Genomic DNA, 25,126 nt, shown 5'->3' with positions numbered 1-25,126 from the left:
GTTGTTGCCAACAACAGTTCACACTTTAACACAACTCTTGCAGACATTCAAATTACCCTGGAAAAACAAACATTAAAACATTCAAGTGTCACCCTTGAAAAAGAGTTACGATTTCAATGGGATTTATCTGGTTAAAAAAAGGTTGAATAAAATAGAGAAAGGATTAAAAACCCACAAGCATGAAACAACAACGTCCGGAATGTATCATTTTAAAATGAATCTGGACAGTAAGATATTACGGTGGGAAAAAAATCCCAGCTTTTCACTATAAAATCAGTGAGTCAACCAGGACGAATATCGCGAGATTACCTCGACTACGATCACGCTGTTACTTCCTGTAAACAGAAACGTCTCGTCTCGGTGAACTTTCTAGCCAGCGCAAATAAAATTATGATGTTTTTACTTTGTGGCTCACTGCCTTTAATTCGGCGCAGTCTAGCATCGTTTTTTAGGTAACTGGTAGCATGCAGTTGCATTTACAGCCCCCATCGTCGCCAATGTATGGGCGCTAACGTTAGCTCGCTAGCATAGTAACATAGCAGTGGCTACTCTCGGTGTTTTCTCCGGAAACCAAAATGCCTACGGAGCACAGGACAAGCTGGATACTCACGGGCACTACAGTCGCTTGTGTCGCCGCTCTGTATTTGCCCTGTGTGCAAAGGACTGTGCCCGGAGGAGACTCAGGTCGGTGCTCACAGCTAAGCTAACGCTCGTCTGGTCATGTGGCTTTGTTGTGCTACCTGGCAGCCAATCACCGTATGGCGCCGAGTGCATGGAGCTGCAGTCGTTGCTGTCCGTGGTGCTGCAGGTGCAGCTACATCAGTTCGAAAAAAATAAATAAATAACTAGTTCCTATAGGAACAACCTAAAACTTACTTGAAAACGACATATACAAAAAGCTAATATTAAATTAGACATATTGTTGGAGGTCATCTTCTTTCTTTATGTTGATGTAACTGATGTTATGTTGCAGACACAATTGACCCTGAAGTAAATGCGTAATTTTGTATCATTTACAATCATACAAAGGCAGTAGTAATAGTCACACGAATCAACATTATATCTGTCGTCAATATTTTTTCTGCTGTTGTTTTTTATTCATAAATTATGTGTTGACAGTCTCCAGATACACAGATGGGTCTTGAACACATATTAACTTCATTTATTGTTTTTGCGCGTATATATATATATATATATATATATGGTGTTATTGTAGTAAGGATCACTGTATTACCTCTGCCTTGACCCATTCCTGATGTCTCCTGCACTGAACATTTGCAATTTATAAAGTTCTATTTTTCACCTTTTGCATATCGATTTAATTTCATAGCTGGGCTATTTGTAATGACAGTGTATTGCTGTCAACCACTTGACTCGCTTAATAAGTTGCCTTGTTTGTTTGAATTCAATATTATATGTGTTTGCATGAATTTAACTTACAGACTTCTGTAACTTGGCTTCAGAGTGGACCCAAATGTATTTAACTTAGTACTGTCCCATGTTGCAGGCCAGTCTGTCTCTCACATTCTTGTAATGCAGTTTACGAAGGACAATTACAAACTGTGTGTAGAAGTGATAGCTAGGTTACAAACTTGTAAATGTGGACTGGAGGCCATGAAGGCTCTGGTTGTTAGGTTTGCACTGCTCTGGCACACAAGCTGCAAAAGGGAAATGCATTTCGCCGAATGAAAGTGCAAGAAAAGCTCGGCCAGATCCAAGCGAGCAGAGATGAGGAGCAGGCAATTGGAGCGCTGAGTAGCCCTGCTGGTTGTGCTGCTGTCTCGCGAAGCAGGGCCTTTGAAAAAATGGCCAGCCCCTTCTCCACAGTGTTTAGGGACGGTGCAGGATGCCCGCTCTGATAGTGCCAGCTGAACACCCTTCTGAATTCTCCAGGTCTCCGTCTCTCTGTCCTAATCTCTTTAGGTGTGATGTGCCCTGGAGAGACTTGAGCGCAGCCCCGCGGGTACGCTGTTGTCTAGGAATGTGGAGTGTGGAAATGATGGGGATTACGGGAAGACTGGTGTGGGTGCCCATGCTCCACAATCACAAAGACTCTTGGCACCCGTGCTGCTACCCCGTTGAGTCAATATTTTCCCTTTTTAGTACTGGGGCTGCAGAACGGCATCTCTGTGGCACTGAGATGGATGTTTTTTGGCTTAGTATTAGTTTGAGTTTCTGCGTTGAATGGTGTAAAAGTGTGCTGCCACTGAGGGAAAATGAGTGAAATTGAGAGACCGATGAAGGATGAGAAAGTGTGATGTAAAAAGATGGCAGGTAGCTGGCGGCTCTTGCCAGGTGAAATGGAGCTGTGAAAACATTTAAGCTGTGCAGGTGGAGGAGTTCTGACTTCATGGTCCATTAGACTGATAAGAGTTAGGGCTCCTCGTGTGGCAGAAATTTAGGCATCGTAATTCACTGTATCGGCAAGGTTGCAAAATATGAGGGGGAGCCAGTGCCGTCTGAAATTCTGCTCTATAATGATTGGTAGCGCATAGTGGCCCATGTTCTTGTCGTTGAAATGTTTATTTTTAATATGGAAAACACTTACATTTGCTTAGATTTAAAATAACCAGCTATATCCAGTTGTTTTTAGTGTTGCTTTATTTCCTAGGAACCTGTGTGATGTATTACAGTAGAAAGCAATTCATTTTAACCTGTGTGTTTATGAGAGGAAAATTAATTTACCTTTGTAATGTGATTTACTCGTCTTTCATCATATGTTGTCGCTTCATTTACTGGGGGCTCCTAATGTAATAGACTCATTATCCTGTCAGCGTGGATGCAGAAAACAAGGCCGCCCTTTCACTGGATGTGTGTCTGAGGAAGTGTCTACCCATCCAGTGCCAGTAGAGGGAGCTCTCCTGAGCCCAAAACATTTATCAATGTCATTTAATCTGAACCAAATTTCAATTTTCATGAGTGGGAGATGCAAACATTGGGTGAGAAATCAGTATAATTTGAAACGCTCTGGGTGTATTCTGGCACAAATGGGTTTGTGCCCAGATACATTAAAGCTTCCTCAAATAGCTTTTAGGGGTTTTCTTTTCACTTTGTGCTGCGCCTCACACAGAGCTTGTCAAAAAATTGTGCAGCCGGCTCTTATTTTTACAGCTTACCTCATTCTGTGACTGTCACCGACGTAGCCTTTCTGTTTGTGCCCAACGGACTAAGCGAGACATTGAGACACTGGGAGTGTGGGAGCAGGAGAGAGCAGCAGAAGAGAGACGAAGGGAGAGGACCCAGATGCGCAGGGAGGATGGGACTGGAAGCATTATTCTCAGATCAGCATATGTGTCTTTGTGTGACAGAGCATTGAAGAGGGAGTCTAATGGTTTGTGTGTGTGTGTGTTTATATCTGGGTGTAAGTGCTGGAGAAGGGAGGGAGGCATCAGGGGAGAAGTGAAAGATGAAGAGAATGAGCGTGCCGCTTAGGAAATGTCACACTGGGAAGATTTGCAGGTTTTGATCCTGGCAAATTAATGCAAAACCCCAGTGCAAGTATTTGATTTGGGAAAACTTTGGGAGCAGACTTGTCTCTTAATAATAATTATTGGGTTTACATTAATTTCCTCCCCTATTCTCTTCCACAGGAGAGCTGATCACCACTGCTTGTGAGCTGGGGGTAAGTATTAGCTGTATTGTTTAATCAATTCACTCATTAACTCTTATAAGCATTAAGGAAGTTTAATTAAGCATGGGCAGAAAGCAGATTAATTTACTTTCAGTCCACAGGTTTTTTCCCCTTCTTTTCTATACACTTATTTTACTAAGTTGCAAGTAGAGAATGCCATAATTTGCAACCCGTTTTTCAAATCCAATTAAAGTCAATGGTAAGGCGATGGCTTTTGTAGGCTTTGCCTTATGTACGGTATAAGGCTTATTATATCCACCCCTCTTTTTTTGTGTGTGTGTGTAAGCCGCGAAGAATGAACTAAATCGGGTTAACAGTTATAATAAGTTTTATTATTTAATAAAGTTTATTACGCCGCTGTGATCCTTTTAGGGAGGCTGTGTCGGTGTCACTATGCCAGTAATCCTGCCGTTAGTGCTGCAGTCCGTGTGGCCTGCCTGTCTGCCTTTCAGGCCTCCCAAGGGCCTCGGAGGCCATCCCCGGGCCCCAGGCTGCTGGCCCCCCCATCTGATCCCCAGAGCTCCTGAGTTCTGCTTCCCTTTCATCCCTGTGGCCTCTTTCCCCCTGCTGTCCTTTAGTTATATGTCTGCCCACTCCTGTCGGTTGCTCAGTCCTTCAGCACGCTCCATACAGATGCTAGTTTTAGTGCTACCCACCTGTCTGATGCTACCATTTAATGCACTAAGCTGCCTGCGATCATTGCTTCTAGTTCTTCTCCTTCGCTCCTTGACACAGTCTGACATACCGTCCCCAACTCGCTCACAGTTTAGTGCACGCTCGAGCGCAACCGTAGAGCCGTTCCTGCGTTCGAGGTGACTGCTGAGGCGCGCGGAGTGAGTCACACTCTCACCTTTCAGCTCTGTGCTCATTCAAAGAGCTGCCCCTTCTCCCTGCCTGTATGGTTTGTGTTATCAGTGCCAGGGAATGAGCCTGTGTTTAATGACTGAGCCCTTATCTGGGTGGAGGAGACTTAGTGGCTAATTGCTGTGATTGCCGAGATCCCCCAGGCGAGAATGACTGCAGCTCAGAGGTGGTTTGGGGGCTGAGGCTGGCGAGCACCACGTGCTTTCCCGTGGACTCCAGGGAGTCGCGCTTGTCCTTGGGAAGAGGCCAGAGGAAAATAAGTGAGAAGACGGAAGAGGAAGGGAAGTAGAGGTCTCTGGTATCATCGCAGGGTGAGCTAGCGGTCAAGGGAGGGAAGTGTATTTATTTCTGCAATTATTCCATTGCTGGGACCTACTGATTGCAAAAAAGCAGCTAGATGGTGTCGTAAAGGGCTACTGAAAGTGTTATTGCTCTTTTGCAACCTCTCTGCCACTCTTGGCTTCTCTAAAATGAGTATATGTATAAAGTGCTGCCAAATGTGCAAATTCACCGTCTCAACCTGCTGCCAGCCCCCCAACTCACATCCTCAGTGATGCTTTACGTGCCTTTTTTGTGCTGTGAAAGTGTCTTTCATTGTGTCTCTGGATTTAAGTCTGTTTCCACTGTGTTCTCAGGTGGCCCATCCTCCCGGATACCCTCTCTTCACTCTGCTGTCCCGGTTGGCTATTTGCCTACTACCCTCGCTCTCTCCAGCCCACAGTGTCAACCTCATGTGTAGCATCCTGGGTGCTGCAGCTTGCGGCGGTCTCTGCATTACCGTGTGCAGGTAAGCATATGAGGAACATTATCATAGTGTTCCCATGGTGCATTCCTCCTCAGATTTTACTGATCGTACGAGAAAATGAATCAAATTTTTTTTTTCTCATGATCACCCTCTACAATACATATAATGTCAGCCCCAGGAGTGCCTGTCTCGAACTGAGGTTTCAGGATAGTACAGAGAACCTCTGTCAGCAGAGGAGCCTTCTAGTGGCCAACATCAAGGAAAGAAATGATATGATGAAGATATTTTTGAGTGGAAGGCGTCTTTAAACATTCCCCTACTGGCTTTTTTTTGCATCTTGATGGTGTCTGAAACAGGGAGTGGTATTTTTGGGTCCTGACTGACAGGCAGTGGTGTCCCTGATCCTCTGTTCAGTATTCAGGAGCGGAGCCTAGCCACCCTCCTCCCCCCCGCCGCACCTATCCTCGCCTGTTTACCCATCAGCCACCCGTTGTGAGCGTGCGTGTATGTGTATGTATATGACAATTATCGTGCCCTCCAACCCCCGCCCCGACGTCCCCGCTCTCCCGCTCCCCCACTGCCCAGCGTGCTCCCAATCCTGACATGGCACGATTTCTAATCTCCCCCTTCTTGCCTCCTGGGTCTGAAGGAACAGGATCACTAACGCCGCTCCTCCCTCTCCCCTCTCTTCAACCACCTCTCCCTTCGCTCGGTCATGGACACAGTTTATAGTCTCTGCATTGCCATCTACCACCCTGCAGTTTCGCCCGCTGCTGACCCCATCATGTAAGGAGTATTTTACCCCTTCCTGCTTTGTCTGTTTATCTCGGATAGTTGCCTGGACCACCTTACATCACAGTTTTGCTGATCTTAGTAATTTCCCCACTGCATTGTTGGTGGCAGCTTAGTGTCAACATTTTACCTTTTTTGTCCCAGCTTATGCATACCGGGGCATTTCAGAGCATGTCATATATTTCTAATTTACTACTTCCAGAATAGGAATTGTTGGATATGATGTAATTTCTTCCTACTGTACACCTTGGCAGGGTGTGAGGACCGGCTGATCCCGTCCGTTCCCAAGTGCACAGTGCTAGGCCTACTTCCTGTGAGCCCGGCCAGTGTGTGGTAGGTGGCCAGCAGTCCGAAGAAGGTCAGGGTACAGGGTCAGCCCTGATGGAGGAGGGCAGGGAGGGCTCCCCAGGGCACTGGCCCCAAGCCCAGACTCTATCAGCTTTAGACTCTGCCCTGCCCAGTGAATCCGAACCTGCCATCTTCAACCACTCTGTCCAGGGAAGGACAAGATACAGGAAAGAATAAAGCGAAGGCGAAAAAGGGAAAGAAGACTGCACTTTTATTGACATTTTGACTGTCTAGACAGCCTCGAGACTGTTCTAGTCTTGATTCATTTGATGAGCTTCCAGTCATTTGCAGGATTGGGCTCAGCTCTTGGCCAGACATTTAGTTATTTTAGGGACAGAAAATATCCATGCAGGCTGGGCGATTTTTGGCTCCTAGTGTGCATGTCAACTGTCGGCCCGTTTGTAATCTCTGGGGATTTAGATCCAGTTGTGGATTATGGTCAAATAAAAAAGTCATTATGAAGAGCTACAACTACACCACCCCCACCCCCACCCCCCCAAAACTAGGACTGATAGGTAGTGAGGTCTTCAGCCAGAGCACACTGTCACACCATATAAGCTTTTAAGTGTGAATGTATAATCTATGCTTTCAATTTGGGAAAAATGGGCATAAAAGGTTTTAGTGATTATCTGTGCAGGCCCTAGTTTGGGATGAGCTGCGAGGCGGTGGATCTGCTGGCACACACAGCCTAGTGAGGGGTTACTGGAGAGGGCAAAAGATGAGGAGGGAGGAGAGAGTTTCTGGCTGGTCAAGACCTCCCTCTTGGTTCTGGCATGGAAGGGATTGGGTGTTTTGACCATATCAAGAGTACTGGCATAGAAGTCTTGCCACAGCCCTGCAGGGACACTCTGGCCAGTGTGGTCATCTTCCCTCAGATGAAATGCCAAAACTGACCAATTGATACCTGCTCTTCCCCTTGCAGTGATCCTAGATTGCTGTGTTGTTTCTCAAATTACCGTAATTAAATTTTCTGAAATGTCTCAGTGGCTCTAACACAGTTGCTTTCAAGTAGGGCCCCGGCCAAAATAAACAAATCATACGCTTTACGTGTGATTATGTTCGGGTGGCAAAATATATTCAAGTTAATATGGGTACTTGAAGGCAGTTTCTCTCAAATAGTAAATTGTAAGACCTTGAAATTCATCTGGAATATACCCAACATGGCAAGCCTTTGATGTATCAATTTAAATTAGTCGGCCAGATTGCCGTGTTTAATGTGGGGGAATGTAAGTTGATAGGCTTGGAAGCCACTTCTCTCTCTTGCATAAGTTTAAATGTAGCACTTTAGCCTTCCTTTGATTTGTCAATTATAGTTCTCTTGGCTTGATCATATGGTTTGATGGCCAAATTGCTTGTCTTGTTGTGTTTTCACACCATGTCCTGACAAGCCTTTGAGGATGGTGGACGTAACGATAATTACTATCGATTGCACTGGGAGGTGCACGGAACGACACATTTGGCTCGCGGAATGCTAAAGGCCTCAGCCACGAGTCTCCGGAGGAATGCACCCTTCATAGCGGGATAATCCAGACAGCTCGGTATTCTGCGCTCTCTCGTTTCACAGTTTATCTCCCAAAGCTGCTCCGAATCTCTGCTACCTGAGAGGAATCTCTCTCCGTTTCCCGAGCTTATCCTGAGAAACCAGGAGCAGACACGTTAGCGCGCTGACAGCCGTCACAGCAGAAAAAAACAACCTCGCTGAACGCTCAGTCATCAGCACTTTCGGTCCGATCGCATGATTACGTAACAAGCCTGTTGAAGCACACCAAACGTGTCTGGCCTCCCGTTTCCCTGGCGGTCCTCTAAAGAAAATGCACACATGCGAGAGGCTCGCCCGCTGTGAGCTGGCCCATGTGGGCACAGCTGATGCCTCGGTCGATGGGAGGGTGGGCGTGGTGCCATCCCTCGCCTTGTACTGCATCCCCAGCTCCTTATAAGGACCTCCACCATATGGTCCTGATGGCGCCTTCCCTCCTTGCTCAGGTGGGTTGTTTTTCCACCGGGGTGGGGTTGTGTGTGTCTCGTTGAGGCCACGTCAGAAGCAATGCAACCATTTGTGTAGTTCGGTTAGCTGAAAACAGCTGACGGGAGTTGTTTATTTTGGATAATGTTCTCATCTTTCCCTGTAGGTGGCAAGGCCGCCCCTCCTTCTCACATCTGCTACCGGTTGGATAACATTTTCAGCCCAAGTGGCGGCAGAGAATACGCCCATTACTGTTGCCCTCTGTAAATGCAAAAGACAATTTTAAGTTTGTCCGTTTAATAGGCCCCAATCTCTGGACCTTTTGTTCCTATTCTGCAGTATCTTATCCGTCATATTGTAGTCCAACAGACCTCCTTTACTCCCCCTTCCTCAGCATGACCAATGGTTCCCCCAGGACTCGTCGTCTAATGCAGTTAAACAGATGTCTAATGAAGATGTTATTTCCTCATTACTGGCTACGGGATGGGGATAGAGAGGAGGAGGGAGGAGGGCTAGATAGACAGCGGAATACAGTACCAGTTTAATATTCCTTTCGCCCGTGGGCCCCAAGATTGTGTCTGCCTCGGACGTCAATATTACATTCCTCACCCACCACAGGCAGCCTTAATAAGGCACCAGGCACAGAGACGGATCAGACTCGGCAATTACAATTCACCCAGAATTAGTTAATGGAATCTATACAGCAACATTTATGTATCACTGGTGTGTGCCTAATGACTTTGTTGGAAAAAGGCAGCAATAAAAAATGGCATTCAGTGAATTGCATAAACACGGGGGTTTTTGCAAATAGTTTTTTTTTTCCTCCCCTCTTCCTGTAATTTTTGTGTGTTGGGGGGAGATTAAGATGGCATTCTGGGAGAAATTGTCATGTCAGTGGCTGCATTGTTTGAGCAGAATTGTGGTGATTAATTTTACACGCACTTGTAGCAACGGAGCGCTTTCCTGGAGGAGGGGTGTCTGAGCGGCGCAGCCGGGACCCTTATTTACCCTCAGACAGCCGCGTCCTCGCACACCGGATGTCACAGGATAGACGGGGACGTCCCTGGTTTGGTGATTGGTTGGAAATTTGTCTTCAGATGTAGCATGTCTAAACCGTCAGCTTGGGGAAACAGGAAACAGGATTGGTGCTGGGGAATACTGTAATAGATATAACAATTTATTTGATGTTTGTATTTTTATTTCCTCAGTATTGTTTTTGTGGTGGTTAAAATCACATTCACTACTTATATAACCTTTAAAGTAGAAGAAATTATTGCATATTTTTATTAATTTTAAGTTCAGAATGTCATTTAAAAGAAAGAAATATCAAAAGGCAGGACGTTATACCAGAAATCACTACTAATATTAGTTTCTGAAATCAGCATGTAAAACAGTCGTTATTTTATTCCTCATTATGAATGAAATACAATAAAAATACAGTTACATTTGGTTGCAGTCATACGTTTAAGAGTCTCTAAAGTTGTGAGATTTAAAAGTTAATATTTCGGTCAAACCCCTGAAACCGTGGATCCCTCCCGTCCTGATTCAATACCCACATTTTCTCAAGTAGTAGTTAAAAATGAGCCAGAAAGATAACTGCTTATCTTTTATTTATATTCATAATTTTTTCACATATTAGGTTGTTTTTTTTATAAGTCACAGGAGACCAGGAGATCCAACTGTTTTATTCTTGTGTGACAACAGAACTAAAATTGTTTAAGTGCAGATTTAAACAAAAAAGAATTTTGTAAATGACGCTAAATGACAATTAACAATCATTTTATGAAGCTGCTCATCCCTGAGCTTTAAATCGACGAGCTAATACTATGTCGTAGTTGATTTAGTATTTGACTTCCTGACATATTTTAACAATTGAATGTCAAGTTCTGCTTGGCTTTGAAACTTCAAAGTAATGCATCAGACACATACCCCTGTCATATAATAGCTGCTAAGTACCCTGCCGGGTCTCCCTGCCAGAGGCGGGCGGGCGGGGTGGGCGGGGGGGGGGGGCCCTGGGGTGTGAGCCAGGGCCAGCTGGAAACCTCAGCCTCAGCCCGAGCAGGCCACCTCCTCTCCCGGCCGGCTTTCCACCATCTCCAGGAATGTGTGATTCTTTTCCAGCGCTGCTTCCCCAAACCACCGCTCGGTTAGAGAACAGCGCAGCGCTGATCCATGATGGCACAGCCGTGGCATTGTCTGTTCCCCGGGGTGGTGTGTGACAGCGGCTCCCTTGGCCAGCTCCATTGTGAAGCCTCATTCAGTGCAGAGTGCTGGTGTAAGCTTTTTGTGTGCTGTTATTTAGCGCAGGCGACTGATGCTGGCACGTCTCTGGCCCGTACTGTAGGAGAGAGGGGGCAAAACGAGGCAGGTCTCATTTTGACACTTCAAAGTGATTATACTGAGCTTTTGTTGTGTCCTTGAAGGGCACACTGCTTTCCATGGTCTGTTGTCCCATTGTATTTTCTATTTTATTTACCTTTGATCTTTTCCTTTTGGGCCCGTGTTCGGAATAATTTTGCGTTAAATGTTTTTACTGTTTCATCACTTTCACTCCTCCAGCTAAGGAAGTTGAATTACGGCTAATTTTCTTTTCTAACCACGTCCATTATTTCCAAGTTTGCGCTTCATTTCAGGCTCCGTGCACAATATTTCTCATTCGGTTAATTACCCGAGTGATGACATGGGCGTTTCGGTGGGGTGGATCAGTTCAGGGGTAGAATAGCCCCGTTGTCAGCCGTGTTATTCTCCTGCCGCGTCTCAACCGGGGCCATTGTCAGCAAGCCGCAGCGTTTCAGCGCAGCGGCATCCTGCGCAGCGTTGAGTTCGTGATAACGGGGAACACGGGCCACACCGGTGTCAGAATGTGTCCTGCTTTATCCGCGCGCTCTGGGAGCAGCCAGCCCCGGAGAGTGAGCTGTGGAGAGAGAGGCTGAGAGGCTGACTGGGACCCAGGTGGTCCCGCGCAGACAGACAGGTCATTTACAGCCCACACTGTACACACATCACTGGGCTCCCACGGACTGACAAGCCCGAACAGAGAGATTTGTCAGGCACTCGGGGAGAATAAAGAAGTTGAGGAACAGGAGTGTGTGTGAGCGCGTGTGTTTGTGTGTGTGTGCGAGCGTCTTTGAATATGTGACGAGTGCTGGCTATCAGAGGAGGTTCAGACTTGGTGTAATAACCCCATCCGTGGACCCCCTCCCCTCGTCACCGTGCTACCCCCAAACCAGCCCCCCTGCTAGGTGTATCAGCTATGGGTTAATTGTCATGCAGGAGTAAAACATGGGGCGGGAGTCTGCACCTCAACAAAGTCCTTGCCCTCATCCCCCCCCCCCCCCCACCACGCCACGGACTCCCTCGTACAAATTCCACTCGCGGGCGGAGTCTCTGCACCTCATATCAAGACCCTCCACCCCCACCCCCCCCAGTCCCCACACCACCCACCCCACACACACACCCCACCCACCACCCTCTCATCCCTTCAATCACCACTTCCTGACGTGACACGGGGAAACCTATCCTATAAGACCACTCCAAGAACCCACACACCCCAACCGTTAAGTGCACCACAAGCACACCACACCACCCCCACTCACACACATACACGCTCATTCACCGAGCTCGCCTTACAGTGAACACAGGGGAAAAATAGTGGAGAGCAGGAGAGAGAAAACCCACGAAAAAAAAAGGGGAAGTAGTCAGCAAGCAAGAGTTTTTTTTTTTTTCCTACCCTCCTCTCGCTCTCCCTCTCCTTTTTTTCCTGATTTACCGCGCTTTCCTCAGAAAGCTCCATTGTTCCCCTAGCCTAAGTCTCATCAGGCCTTTTGTGGCTGACTATCACAGCGGCAGGCAGAGAGCTGGAAATGTATAAATGGTATCATGCCTTGTGATTAATGGCGGTGCTTATGAGTCAGGTCTGATAACGGGCCTGCTCTCTACTCAATTTCAGATACCGTTAATGGAATCTGTCTTCTGCGATTGTAATGTGAGAGCGCCTAATTTGCTATGGAGCTTGAAGCTGTCACCGGCAAGGGATTGTGGGGTCATAAGGGACCTGGCAGCCGTTTGGCCTGCAGCTTGTATCTGCGGTGCTGAATAGAGCAGCTCTCTGCCTGTCAGTTAGCTGATAGGCTGATGAGGACTCTAAGCCACTCCACACAATGGCGGAAAGGGCCATACTGCCTGACTTCCCTAATTGTCGAGCCTGCTCATATTTCAGAGCCAGCATGCTGGGGACTGGGCTGCCTTTTTTTTTTTCTTTTCTCTTCTTTCCCCTCTCTCTTCTTGAACTTTTTTCTTCTCTTTTTCTATATTTCATCCTACATCCCGCACACTGTCTCACCCCTTAAACACACACTCCTCTGAACTATTTTTCTTTTCTTTCCCTTCTCCGCGTCATTTGTCGCCTCTCTCTCTCTCTCTCTTTCTCCGTCTCTCCCCCTCTGTCTCTCATTTTAGTAAGTGGTGGGTCTTAGCGTATGACAGATTATCCCAAGTTTGCTTCAATTACTGGAATGGAGATGGAGACAGTACAGGAGAGGAGGAAGGGGGTGGGGGGAACTTTTGTGCACACATTATATTTAAGAAGCTGAGGATAAAGTGCTATCTTGACCACGGTGGTTTCTGTGCCAGACTGCTCGAGATCAACCGGCTGCTGGAGAGAGAGAGTTCTCATGATATGTGAATTACCCCAAATCACCGAGAGTGTTTTTCAAGGTCTTGTTCAAGAAGCAAACTTGGGTAGAAAGGAGATTATAAAGGGTCTCCAAATTAGTCTGAGGAAAGCGGTGGCTTGTTTTTGACTGCTAAATTTTAATGTTGTGTGAATCTGCTGACTTTATTCCTTTTTATGTGCTGGTGAAGTGAAATGCAAATAAAACCTATGGCTTTAATACTGGCCATGAGTGACTGATATACATGTATATTTTAAGGTATGTTTTAGGTTCATTTTAGTTCACTGGACAGGGCTTGGATCGTCCTTATGCCTCCTTGATATCCCTCGGTTTGTGTGTAAAGTCTTGACTCTTTCTAAAGTTGTGTATAATAATCAGACCCTTGTGTCCCGCGTTGCCAGGTTAGCAGGCCCTGGTCCTGGAGCTGTACTGTCTGGAGGTGTGTTTGCCGTGTCCAGGCTCAGCTGGCAGTGGTCCATGGTGGCCGAGGTCTTCACCCTGAACAACCTCTTTGTTGGCGTTCTCTTCTTCTTGACCGCCAGCTTCCACCGCGCTGAAAACGCCACACAGAGGAGGAAGGTAACGACCTGCATGCATACTCTGGTCTATTCTTACCTTTACATTAGATGTTTAAAAATACCCCAAACCAGGATGTTGTTCTCTTTTGATTGTCCTATCAGATTGCACATTTGGGAGCGTTATGCTGTGGCTTGGGGCTCTGTAACCAACACACCCTGGTGCTGTATGTGTTGGTCATCGTACCCTGGGTCCTTTACCGGCTCTACTCTCAAAATGTAAGTTTTGCACCCTCAAATAAGCATAAAGAAACTTTGGTTAGGTTAATTTTGAATGCATATCTCCATAATAATAACTACTAGTGATGCTGTTATTATACAGCAGTATCACTCAGTGAGTTTAATGTTAGTTACGGCTCGGTGATGTGTTAAATATTTCCATGCAGCTGTAAATCAAACAACCTCCAACAGCTGCTATATTCACTGTGTGCACTTAATAACTCAGTTTACTGAGTTTGAATCATTTCTAAAAAACAGAAATGTTTGAATGCGTTAGATCAAGATTACCTCAGAATGAACGAACTGGTGGGTATCTTACTGTAACCTATTAAATGATCAGCGTGCACAGTCAAGTCTTTGGTTGACTTCTAGATGTGGTTTATAACTTGCTGCTGCATTTCAGCACCACTCGACTGGACAGCGACCGGCTAAGGACGGCTTTGCTGTCATTTAGTGACTGCCCTGTTTTGTGAAAATCAGTGCAACAAGAACCTGCATGATAAGTTAAACCTGTCAGTTTCCAAACTCAAAATCTTCACATGTAAATTATTTGCTAAGTTGAGGCAAACAAATAAATTAACAAAATAAAAAGCCCCCCTGTTATATTAAAGAAAGAGATGAACATACAGTATATTTCTTTTAATCTCCCCGATCTTGGTACCGTGGCATCATCTACAATGTAGGTACTTGTCATGGCACTTTGAATGTTTTTGAATGGTCAGATTTACAGCAACAGCGTCTCTTCTATGCCATGTAAACAGGAGCTGTCTTTTCAAGGCCTTGTGTCTCTCGGACTGTGTTTCCTCGCTGGCTTTCTGCCGTACATCTACCTGCCCATCTCATCCTACCTCAACATAGCCCGCTGGAGCTGGGGGGACCAGACCACCCTGTCAGGTCTGCTGATCCACCTGCTGAGGGCCGAATATGGCACATTCAGTCTAGTACGTTCTCCTTACCACACTGGATTTACTTATCGCAACTGCTCACTTGTCTTATCTCGTGATGTTACAAACTGATGTCTTTAGTTGCACTTTTTGCTTTTTGCAGGCAAAGGCAGAAAACGCAGTGAACTTGACCACAATGCTACAGTAAGTTTCTCTTAAGTCTAGTACTTATTTATTAACTATGTCAGACCCGGCGTCCTCATATGTGGACATTACGTTTTAGGTTTGTGGCAGCTTATTCTGCTTCATTTAAAGCTGTTGTACTAAGAGACGCTTTTGTCTGCCTTGTACTGGTAGCGAAGGGTCAATACACTTGTTTATTTATGCTTATTAACTTTTCTAGTTTGATATGACATGAACATTTCACAAATTCACAAGTACACATTTGTGGACGTTGGGATTTCATCATTTCCAATTCTGCTATTGGAGTAAAATAAACAGTTCGGCGACTTAAATTGCAATATACAGTGAAATAATCCCTGTGTCCACATAATTTCTTCCAAAAACTACAACCAGTTCAGAGATTTTATACTTCTTAGGTCCTACTAATTCCAAATACCTAAAGATGTTAATCTCCCATTGACATCTTACTGGTCTAAATATGCAACATTGCATTCATGTTCAAAGACGGTCATTTAATCATAGATGGATTGCTTTTTGGTTTTCAATGAATGTACTTGAGTTTTATTCAAGCACTTATATAAAAATGTTAAAAAAAAACAACACCAACAGTCTCCATCCAAAGAATTTCTACTCACATAAAACAAAGAAAAGCAGCAGCTTTTTATGTAACTGAAGCCATTGTGTAGTTGTTAATGGATTTCAGCGCAGATTTTCTTTTCGTCCACAGAACTTAAGTGTCCCGTATTTTTCGCTTTCATTACATTCCTGCTTAGAAGGATCAAAGATGGAGTGGGAGAGAAACAGTGGAGTGAACCGAGGGATTTGATCTGTGTTACAGTGAGGGCACATAAAGGCCTAGAGATGGAGGACCAAACCACTCTCCGCCGTGGTTCTGGTATTTTACACAGGTTTAACCACAGACACACCAATCCGTTATGAGAGAGTCGTTTTTGCAGCCCATCTCTTCCCTCTTCTCCTCTCTAGCAGCTTTTGTTCTTCCCATTCCACTCTCTCCCATCAAAGCAGAACGGAACCTGCTTAGAGGGCCAAATCGCTGTGTTCTGTTTCTCCAGCAGTTTGAAATGATCACTCAGCTCTGGTGTTTAAGCGTGACAAGCTGTGATGACAGACACTGCAATAGAGCTGGAGAAATTGTATTTTTCCACTCCAGCACCCCCCACGCTGCTACACCCAACTCCCTCCCTTGCTACCACCGCCGCCGCCGCCACCACAGTCATGCCACTCCTGGTATCTTTCCCCAGCTGACGGGATGGGGGTGCAAGCGCGTCTTAAGACCCCCCACTACCAGCCTCTCCCCCCTCTCTGCCAGGCACCCACGCCTTCCCATCACCCCTGCTGCTTGATGGACAAGCACACCTTCAAGATGGGGAAGAGAGGCGAACATGACAGGCATGTCGCACTGGAGACGTAAACCCGCTGGAGAAGCTGACACACACGCTCACAAACACACGCTCTTGAGCACATTCACACATGGTGTACATTGGGAGATATAGAGACTCAATAAGCTGTCAAATAGAGATGGGTATTAAGGAAGAGGCAGGAAACTATCTCTCTGCTCTGAGCAAGTGCTCTGTGACTGACAGGCGCTGTGTGGAGAGGATGGGGCTGCGAGGGGGGTGGATGACACAGTCATTCGAATCTGTCAATCCGATTGAAAGGAGGAGCGCACAGTCCAAGGAGTTTGTTTTGATAGGGATGGAGGGCATTTAATAATTGCTGTCCTTGAGTTCGGCAGCAGGGAGTGTAATTGAGCTTGTCTTTGGTGTCCATCATGCAGTATGTGTGCGCGTGTCTGCTTTGTGTGTGCGCAGGGCCCAGCTGGACCACTGCCTCGCAGATCTTTCGCCGCCTGTTTTGGTGCTTGCAGGAATAGGCTTTCTCCTCTCCTTGCGGGACAGGTAGGACGAGCAAGACGCCAGCATGCAACACACCAAACTCTGTCACGCACAACTCAGCAGCCACTTAAACCAGAAATCTAATCCCCCGGAGTAAAAGACGGGGAACAAAACCACTGACAAAATGCTGATCACAGAAAAAAAGAGCACAAAACAACACCGAGGCACCTAACTGTCAAGCTGTCATGACGCTCCACATTTAGATCAAGAGGGGCTGAGGTGCATTTTGGATTTTCAAAAACGTGTTTGTGTATGCGAGTAAATCACTGCTTGTACTGTATGTGGCAGTGTGATCCAGTAATTCATTACTCCGTGAGGTGGAGCTGATAAAGCCAAGTGATGCCCTGGAGCTCTGCAGGGCACCAGCTATTCCCTGCCTCCCCTCTCCTGAGGTGCATTTGGCTACATACAGTATACACACACACACACGCACACAACAAAAAGGTCACTTCATAGAATGTCAAAGGGAAGTCATGCAAATGATTATAATTTTTTTGTATTACTCAGAAATCAGCATCAAGGTTCAAACTGCTGTGGATAATGTGAGCACCTTTGTAAATCAGCTGGAGCTTGAGTCAATATTAGTGGCCAGCTGATTAAAAAAAAACATCACAACAATCTGTTGGCAAAGAAAATGTAGTCTCCTTTCAAAGTGTCTCTTCGGGTTCAGATGATGATTTGTTATTTGCCATAAGGGTAACGTGTTTTCTTTTTAGTGCATAAGTACATTTTACAGCTGTACTGTAATGAGTTTGTGATTCAGAGGCTGGCATCAGCTCATTATGACTCAGTCTGCATTAGAAAATCAATCATGCACCTCTTAGCTGGCTGGCACATACATTTTCTCTCAGGCTTCTGATCTCCATCCCTGAATTAATATTGCTACGGACTTTTTCTAAAAACAGGTGTGTGTTTTTTTTTTATATACAACTAAATATTACTTAGTCTAAAAATATGGCAACGCCGGGTACATAGAATGTGACATTTGTATTCATTTCCTGTTCCTGTTCCCTGCTAGCACATGTCGTTCGGTGTCTTGGCTGTTGGTGGCCATGATGGTGGTCTACTCACTGTTCTTTGCTTGGAGAGCCAACCTGGACATTAGCAGACCCCTGCTGCTTGGAGTGGTGAGCTACAAGTCTTGAATGTGCTGTATCTACATAAACATCTTCTGTCATGTGTAAAATGTTTGCATCCACAAACCAAAAAAAAAACAACAACTGCAGAAAACACTTGTACACGCTCACTTCCTGCAGGTTGAGCGTTTCTGGCTCCAGAGCGATGCTGCAGTGTGTGTGCTGGCAGGCCTCGGCCTGAGTCGCACTCACACCGAGCTGGAGAGGAGGCTGGGCCGCGGGGGGCTGTGGAAGACCACAGGCTGGGTCCTCACTGCAGCACTGCTGGCACATATGGTGCAAACCAATCACAGGTGAGCATTGCGCTCGGTTTGCAGTAATAAACTTGGTGTTGTGTGATGTAATGAAAACATGTAATGCAGAGTGAAAATTAGAGTAGTTGCATGCTTTTCATTGTCTGAAATGACACATTTGGTTTAAAATAAATTACGAGGTGACTTTAAATTCTGAAATTTGTAGTGTTGTTTTAAAACCAATAGTCCTTTTTGTGCTTCTAGTGAGGCTAAGTCAGCATTTTAAGACAGTAAAAATCCTTCTAGTTCCACTCTTGTAGTAATTAAATGCCTCTGTTTTGTTCAGGCTGAGAAAAAAAAAAATCAGCTTAGGAAACTAATTCTTCAACAGCAAAGATTTTGATCACAGTAGACTTAATTATTGTAGCTGCATTGTGTCGTCCTTCTACAGGCTATTACTGATTCCAGGCTCTAATAGTGTTTTTGTGTCAAGCTGATCTTGTTTTACAGTTTATTTGCAGATTCACTAACTTTGCACATTTGCCCATATTCAGTATTTTACAATATTCCTGCACCAGTAACTACATCGGCCACAAAAGCGTATTATTATTAAGAAATGAACACTTCTACTTTGTAAAGTTAAAGGAAAATAAGAACTCCATTCTTCTGGTTCCTTCTAAAATCCCCGTGCATAACTTTTTCCTGAGTCAACCTGATTTGTTTCTCCTCTGCACTTCATACTGCAGGTCTGAACTCCTCATGTCAGGTTTCTCTCTGCTCACCCCATGGTAGGGGGCTAAAGAGAGGCACGGTTAGCACATAGATTCCACTCGCAGAGCTCAGTCTGAGATGTTAGCTGTCCGAGAAGGCAGATTACACCAGCGCAGCGCTGGGGAGTGCCAGACAGCCATCACTGAGCGGCTTTGATCAAGGGGAGAGCATGGCCTGTGCTGTCAGACCCATCACACCTGTCTACACATGATTAGATAGGCAGGCAGAGCGCTCTGTAGAGGGGAATGGGCGGGGGCACTGACAACTTACCCTCAGAGCACCTTGAAAGCATACCTACAGACGCTCGCGTATACACAGCTGTGCGCATCATACATACTTTTGAACAGATGCACTCAACCATTTGCAAACATGTTTTGCTGATGTTTTATAGTTTGATTGCGTATTTTCTGACGATCTTAGGGAGTGCGATCAGAGCAGCAACAGTGTGGTGGAGAGGTTCGGGAGGGAGATTCTGGCCTCCGTCCCAGCGGACTCGATCATCCTGACCAGAGGAGACCTTCCTGGAAACTCTATGCGTTACTTACACTACTGCCAGGGCGTCAGGCCTGATGTCCGCCTGGTTGACCAGGAGGTTCGGGTCTTCATTTCATCTTTATTGTGCATGGCTAGGACTGCTGTTGTTAATGTAAACCAAAGAATCCAAAGCACAAATTGTTAGTACAATATTACAATTTAGGTTGTTCATAAAAAAAGAATAATTAGATTCAGGAAAAAGCCCAAATTGAGTTCTGTGACATTTCTATAACTGCAAAAATTAACATTATCTGAAGACCTAAACATAATTGGTTGTGCCCATTCTTCGTACCAGATGATGACATACTCTTGGTATGTGGCCAAGCTGGCACAGCACCACCCTGGGGTCCACTTCCCCGGCCGCTTGTGGGACCCGGCCCACCCCGAGGAGAAAGACACCTTCACTCTCGAGGAGTTTCTGTCCCACAACACACAGTGAGTGTCTGAGACATGTGGAGCACAGAGAGAATAAAGGGCAAGGTCTGAACGGCTAAATAAAGGATGTTCAGTGGAGACGGAGTGAATTGGGAGGGCAACAATGGTGCAAATGAACAAGTGGGTGATCTAATGAGGCAGAGATCAGTGGGATGGTCGACACAGCGGTGAGTGCAGGGAGAAGATAAGCCCACGGAACTGCTGGAGCCATAAAAGGAGTTTGATGAACTACAGAAGTCGGTTAATCTACTTGATTTGGTTAAAAAGTCTCTTGTGGACTCGCTGCTGCTCCCTGCTCTCATGATTCACTCCTCCAGGAGGAACTGGGACCCAGACGCTGGATGGTGCCTTGTTAATACCAAGCCCACCAGGGGGCAGTGTTTGCCAGGCCAACATGTCTATCTCTCAGTGGGGCAACACTGACCTGTGGAATTAACCCTCGGGGTCTTTGAGTGACTGAAGGGAAACTAGAAGGTGTTGGCCATGTTTGTCTACATGGTGTTCCTGTGTGTCATCAAAAACATTTAACCCGCAGACAAAAAAAAAAACTTTGTGTGTGTGTGTTTCTGCAGGAGGGACGTGTTTGCCTGTATTGGCCTCTCTGATGGAGACCCAAGCTGGGAGCGTAGTTTCTCTAGGTTGCCCCTGGGTGTCTGTGACTACCTGATTCCTGTTCAGAAGCAGTTTCGCCCTGAAAAGTGGGTTGATCGCACTCGCAACATCTACAACTGGACGGAGCCACACGACAGGTACGACTTTGTTTTTTCATCAAAATAATCTGATTTTTGTGTTACATTCCAAATTCATCATTGGATAGCCGTGGATATGTTGGATTTCTTTCTAATTTGAATTGTGTGCATTGGGTCAGCGTTGGGTGCAAAACACGAGTTTGTATTGATTGGCTTGCTCCAGAGTGTGTGAGGCTTAAAGGGTTAAAAATTCACAAGGTGTAATATTTAGGAGGCCTCAAAAATAAACAAATCCTTTCCCGAAGAATCCCCTGGCTGCCTTTTCTGTCTGTGGTCCTGCTCCCACAGACTCCACAGAACTTCTCAGTGAGGTCGTCCGCTGCTCTCCATGCTACCGTGCAGCTCTTTGGGAATTCAACCAGTACAAGACATTAGGCCCTCAGCCATTTGAAATGAGTCTGAAGATGAAAAATAATGAGTTTCTTATTGCGTTTTGTCAATAACTGTGTCAAAAGTGGAATTAGTCAAAGCTCCATATTCTGTTGCCGTTGCCAGCAGCCCTTCATTCACTCAGATATCCACGGCTGAATACTGTGACATTATTTCCCGCACCCTCACGACAAGCGTGTCCACCGATGCCCACAAGCCAAACATTAGCTCGGAAACCCTGCTAAAATATTCTTTTGAAGAAGAGGTCAAGTGTTTACCGTCAGCAAAGTGAAAAAAAAGGCAGATGTGGTTTTACCCCATGTCTAATGTGGTAGCTGGTATTGTTGCTCAGTCATTTAGGGTTTATGCAGCAAACATTGATGTTTAGTGAATCACACCCCTGCACAGCTGAGTGGAATAATATATTCACATAAATAATCATTTATAGTTACTGTGCATACGCCGATGCCTGAAGCTGCTTAGATAAAGAAATGTCTATTCTCTCTTTTTTTTTATATGTGTGACCAGTTTCCATCCCGCATCCTGGGAGCATGTCGCTAATGAGGAGATGTGGCAAGCCAGGTACGTTAAACGTTTTACAGGAGGCGCCGGTTTCCTCTTTTGGAGCGGTCGTATACTTTAGTGTGCGAATAAAAAGCTGCGTCACGATGCATACCGGCCCTCCAGAACATCTCCATAAACCAGTCTTGTGTGGTAGAGCATCTACATGTACATTCTATTTGGTGGCGGCATCTACATAAATCACTCCATTGGAGTGGTGTGTCTGAGAGTGTGGATCTGCATGGCTCATCCATCCAGCACTTAGCCCTGAGCCTGCGTGCTTTGTTTCAGGATGAAGACGGCTTTCTTTCTGTTTGACCTGGCAGAAAGGATGCAGGGAGAGGGGACAGCGCGCCTCTTTGAGCTGTCTTACATTGTGAGTTCTTAACAAACGTGCGGCAATAATGTCATTTGCCATAATGGGGCAGATTTATGCGCCACAGACGAAGTAAGACATAACCCGGGCTCTCTGTAATTTTTTTGTGTGTCTCTGTGTTTGCCGAGCAGCTGTATAAGGAGATTGTCGGGGCTCACGCGGACTACCCTCCGAACTGGGACAAGAACCTGGCGCTGGCTTGCGAGAGGCTGCTCCGCTCAGGTCATCCAGGCTACAGTCCAGACAGCCTGCTGACCTGCAGCGCCCAGCACTTTAGTCTCTACTTAAAGAAGGAACCCACTGATCCCCAGGAGCCCGCCATACGATCAGCCATCACTCACTTGCTCAAAGAGAGGAACAGCCTGCGCCAGAGCCAGAGGCCGACGCCGTGAGAAGGTCCAGAGAGAAGTGGCGCAGTGAGAATGTGCCCAAGGTGCAGCTGAGGTGCAAGGCCCCCGAGAATGAAGCCTGAGCCGACGTCACTCTTCTCATGGAGATTTGGACTCACGTGTGTTTAGTTTGGCTAAAAAACTTAACAAGAACATGAATCAGAACAGAACTCTGTGCAAACAAGGGACCACCACGCAGACATGCATCGGTGAATGTTTACAGTTGACCAGGGGGCGGAGCACGACTTCAGGAAGTATTGACTGACCTCAATCAGCCTCTTAAACTCTCCCATTCAATTGCTTTATCGTTACATCTCCTCCTTTTTTCTTCCTCCTATTCTGCTCTGGGAGCTTTTAATGCGCTGATTATTTTGCGTCAGCCTCTGCTCCAGTTCTCTTTTCTCACATTAGAATGGCAGGGCCGAGATTGAGGGAAACCCAATTTGGGGGCAGAAATGGAGGATTAGAACGGCCGCTTAATCTAGGGCAGACTTACGCCGTGCCACGCAGTCCTCACTCCACACACCCACCCACCCACGCCTCTATCCTCCCATCAGTCTATCTTAGAGGGTCCTTTAAATGTTTCAAACTAATGGATTCGATGAGTGTTTTTTTTTCTCTCTCTTCCTTCCTAACAGGAGAGCCGTAATCCCTTGTGGATTTAAATGAAATGTGAAATGTCACAATGCCAGGGACCCTTTTAGAGGTGCGTGTTGTGTTTGTATGTGTGTGAACACGCTTAAATCTCCACTCGAACCCTTTTTTTTTTTTTTTTTTTTTTTGCCAACATCGCACATAACCATATTCGATAAACCAATCGGGACACTGAAAAGCAAAACGTTTTGATCACTAGAGAAGCACAGAAGAAGTCGTACAAACTCCAGGGACGCGCAGGACTGTCCACACCCAAGGAAATTACCATTTGGCTCCGAGAAAGGGTTGTAAACAAACTAGAATGGACCAAAGTTTCTCGAATATCACCCGTGCGTCTTTGAATATCTTTGACCTGTTCTCAGGATCCCACACATCACACTGTTTTTCTAAATGTTATTGTCAATGTTAATGAGCCTTGTGCCGTGAAATTTGTTGCGCAAAGGTCAAACCGGCTGATTGCCATGAGCTTTATAAAACACCGCTGGAGGAGCCGGCTGGTGGTGATACCACTCGAGAGTGAAGGACAGTTAAGTGTACGTGTAGTTTTCTCGGAAAGTAATCTGTCCTCTCGGTTCGCAGGCCTGGTCAGCGGCTGTCAGCTGGCCGGATGATGAGCTCCGACGTACTGTGGCACACATGGTTTGGGTTCTCGTGAAGAAAGAAATAGACTGTCACCAAACTTTCTACAAATTAAAATATTTCAATAAAGATTACATTTTTTGTCCGAAAATGTTTGTTCTTTTAGTATTGCGAGCCACACCATTACTGGTTCTTAACTTAAAATGTTTCTGTATTCACTTATCTGCTGCCTCTCGTCTCATCCCCCTCTTGTTATTTCTACTTTACTTTCTTCCTGTCCTCCCCTTTGTCGCCCCGTCCCTTTCTCCCACCCTCTCCGCCTCCCATCCCCTCTCGCTCCGTCTCTCCATAACCCCTCTGTTCCTCTCCTCTCCCCTGTTTCTGAGAGTCAGTTGCCCACCCTAAATCAGCAAGCTGCCGAGGATTGTGGGAACCCGTGGAATCGCCGTGACCAGGGATGCAGGCAGGGAGCCACGGCAACGCTGGAATGTGGGGCGTCTGAGGAGATAAGAGCTGTGAGCCCAGCCAGGGAGGAGGGGAGGGGAGGGGAGGGGAGGGGAGGGATGCTGCGAGAGAGGAGCGAGGGGGGGGGCAGAGTGAGAAGTGTGAGACGGGAACAGGGGGAGCAGCAAGTCTGTGAATGGGGAGACAGAAAAGCACAACACCATAAACAGCCAGAGAGCAAGACAGAGTGAGACAGAGAGGGGCGGGGGACTTAGGGGGGCACACACTGGAGATGGGAAGCCAGCCTTATTCCTCTTTGCATTTCATTTACATCCCTGGCCGTATCGACCAATCGGATTGGGAGCAAAGCCCAGGGCTTAGGAGGGGAATAAAAAGACAAAATGCCTTTGCTGCTCTCATCCCTCCCTGATAATACCCCTTCTGTTTTTCTTTTCTCCTTTTCTCTCGTCTATAAGTAGATACTGTCCGAAATGCCAGCGGAAAAGCGACACCTCCGCTAGCTGTGTATCTCAGATAGACCGAGCGGGAGCACGGGCTGAAAAGACAGCTTTAGCAACTGGGCCTATCTCCACTCCTCTCTCTGGCTGGATGGAGGCTTGGAGTGGAGAGAGGCGGAGGGCTGGAGAGTGCCGGTTAGCGTTTGGGAAGAGAATAGAGGGTGCGAGAGGCATGATACACGGAGCTGGCCACAGATTCTGCAGAATCTTACACTCTGAAAAACTTTGCCCGCAGATCCCTTCCCTAAGCATGAGAAACCAGTTTCAGGGGTGTTTACCAGGTACCACCCATCTTTGTGATGGTTGCCAATGCCTTCTACCAACATCCGCACGTGTTTTTTTTTAGCCTGGGGTTGCTGATGCTCTACAACTGTACACTAAAATGGAGCGTGTTTCCAAAACAGCGATTCAGCAGGAGCATGGGAACCTTAATTGTGATTAAGTCGGTGTTGTTTTAGCAGAGTTTTCCTAAGCTTTTCAATGCGTATTGGGTAGAATTAGGCCCATTAGCGTCGGTCTACGTTGACGTGATGCCACCATTGACTTGTCTCAGGTGTTCGTTTGCCGCCACTCTTGGTTTGTGTG

General features: G+C 46.3%; 1 protein-coding gene across 4 annotated transcripts; it reads left to right on the top strand.

The window, feature by feature from the left end:
- Nucleotides 1-305: 305 nt before the first annotated feature.
- On the top strand, nucleotides 306-23,730 carry tmem260 (transmembrane protein 260). 4 transcript variants are annotated; one of them, XR_007114717.1, is made up of 17 exons: nucleotides 306-684; nucleotides 3,591-3,622; nucleotides 5,131-5,282; nucleotides 13,418-13,595; nucleotides 13,697-13,810; nucleotides 14,572-14,751; nucleotides 14,858-14,898; nucleotides 16,710-16,796; nucleotides 17,812-17,920; nucleotides 18,050-18,222; nucleotides 19,354-19,525; nucleotides 19,763-19,902; nucleotides 20,475-20,651; nucleotides 21,549-21,602; nucleotides 21,873-21,957; nucleotides 22,089-23,052; nucleotides 23,580-23,730. XR_007114717.1 is itself a non-coding variant. In XM_047612034.1 (16 exons), exons 1-16 carry the CDS (start codon nucleotides 576-578, stop codon nucleotides 22,347-22,349), a joined length of 2,064 nt encoding a protein of 687 aa, XP_047467990.1. In that variant the 5' UTR covers nucleotides 306-575; the 3' UTR covers nucleotides 22,350-23,730. The 4 variants fall into 4 exon arrangements, 3 of the variants coding, with proteins under 3 accessions (XP_047467990.1, XP_047467991.1, XP_047467992.1); XM_047612034.1 differs by having other exon boundaries at nucleotides 22,089-23,730; XM_047612035.1 differs by lacking the exon at nucleotides 13,697-13,810 and having other exon boundaries at nucleotides 22,089-23,730.
- Nucleotides 23,731-25,126: the final 1,396 nt, after the last annotated feature.

This window comes from Mugil cephalus, chromosome 17, assembly GCF_022458985.1.
Source record: "Mugil cephalus isolate CIBA_MC_2020 chromosome 17, CIBA_Mcephalus_1.1, whole genome shotgun sequence".
NCBI classification, from domain to species: domain Eukaryota; kingdom Metazoa; phylum Chordata; class Actinopteri; order Mugiliformes; family Mugilidae; genus Mugil; species Mugil cephalus.
This window is presented reverse-complemented; position numbering and strand designations above follow the sequence as displayed.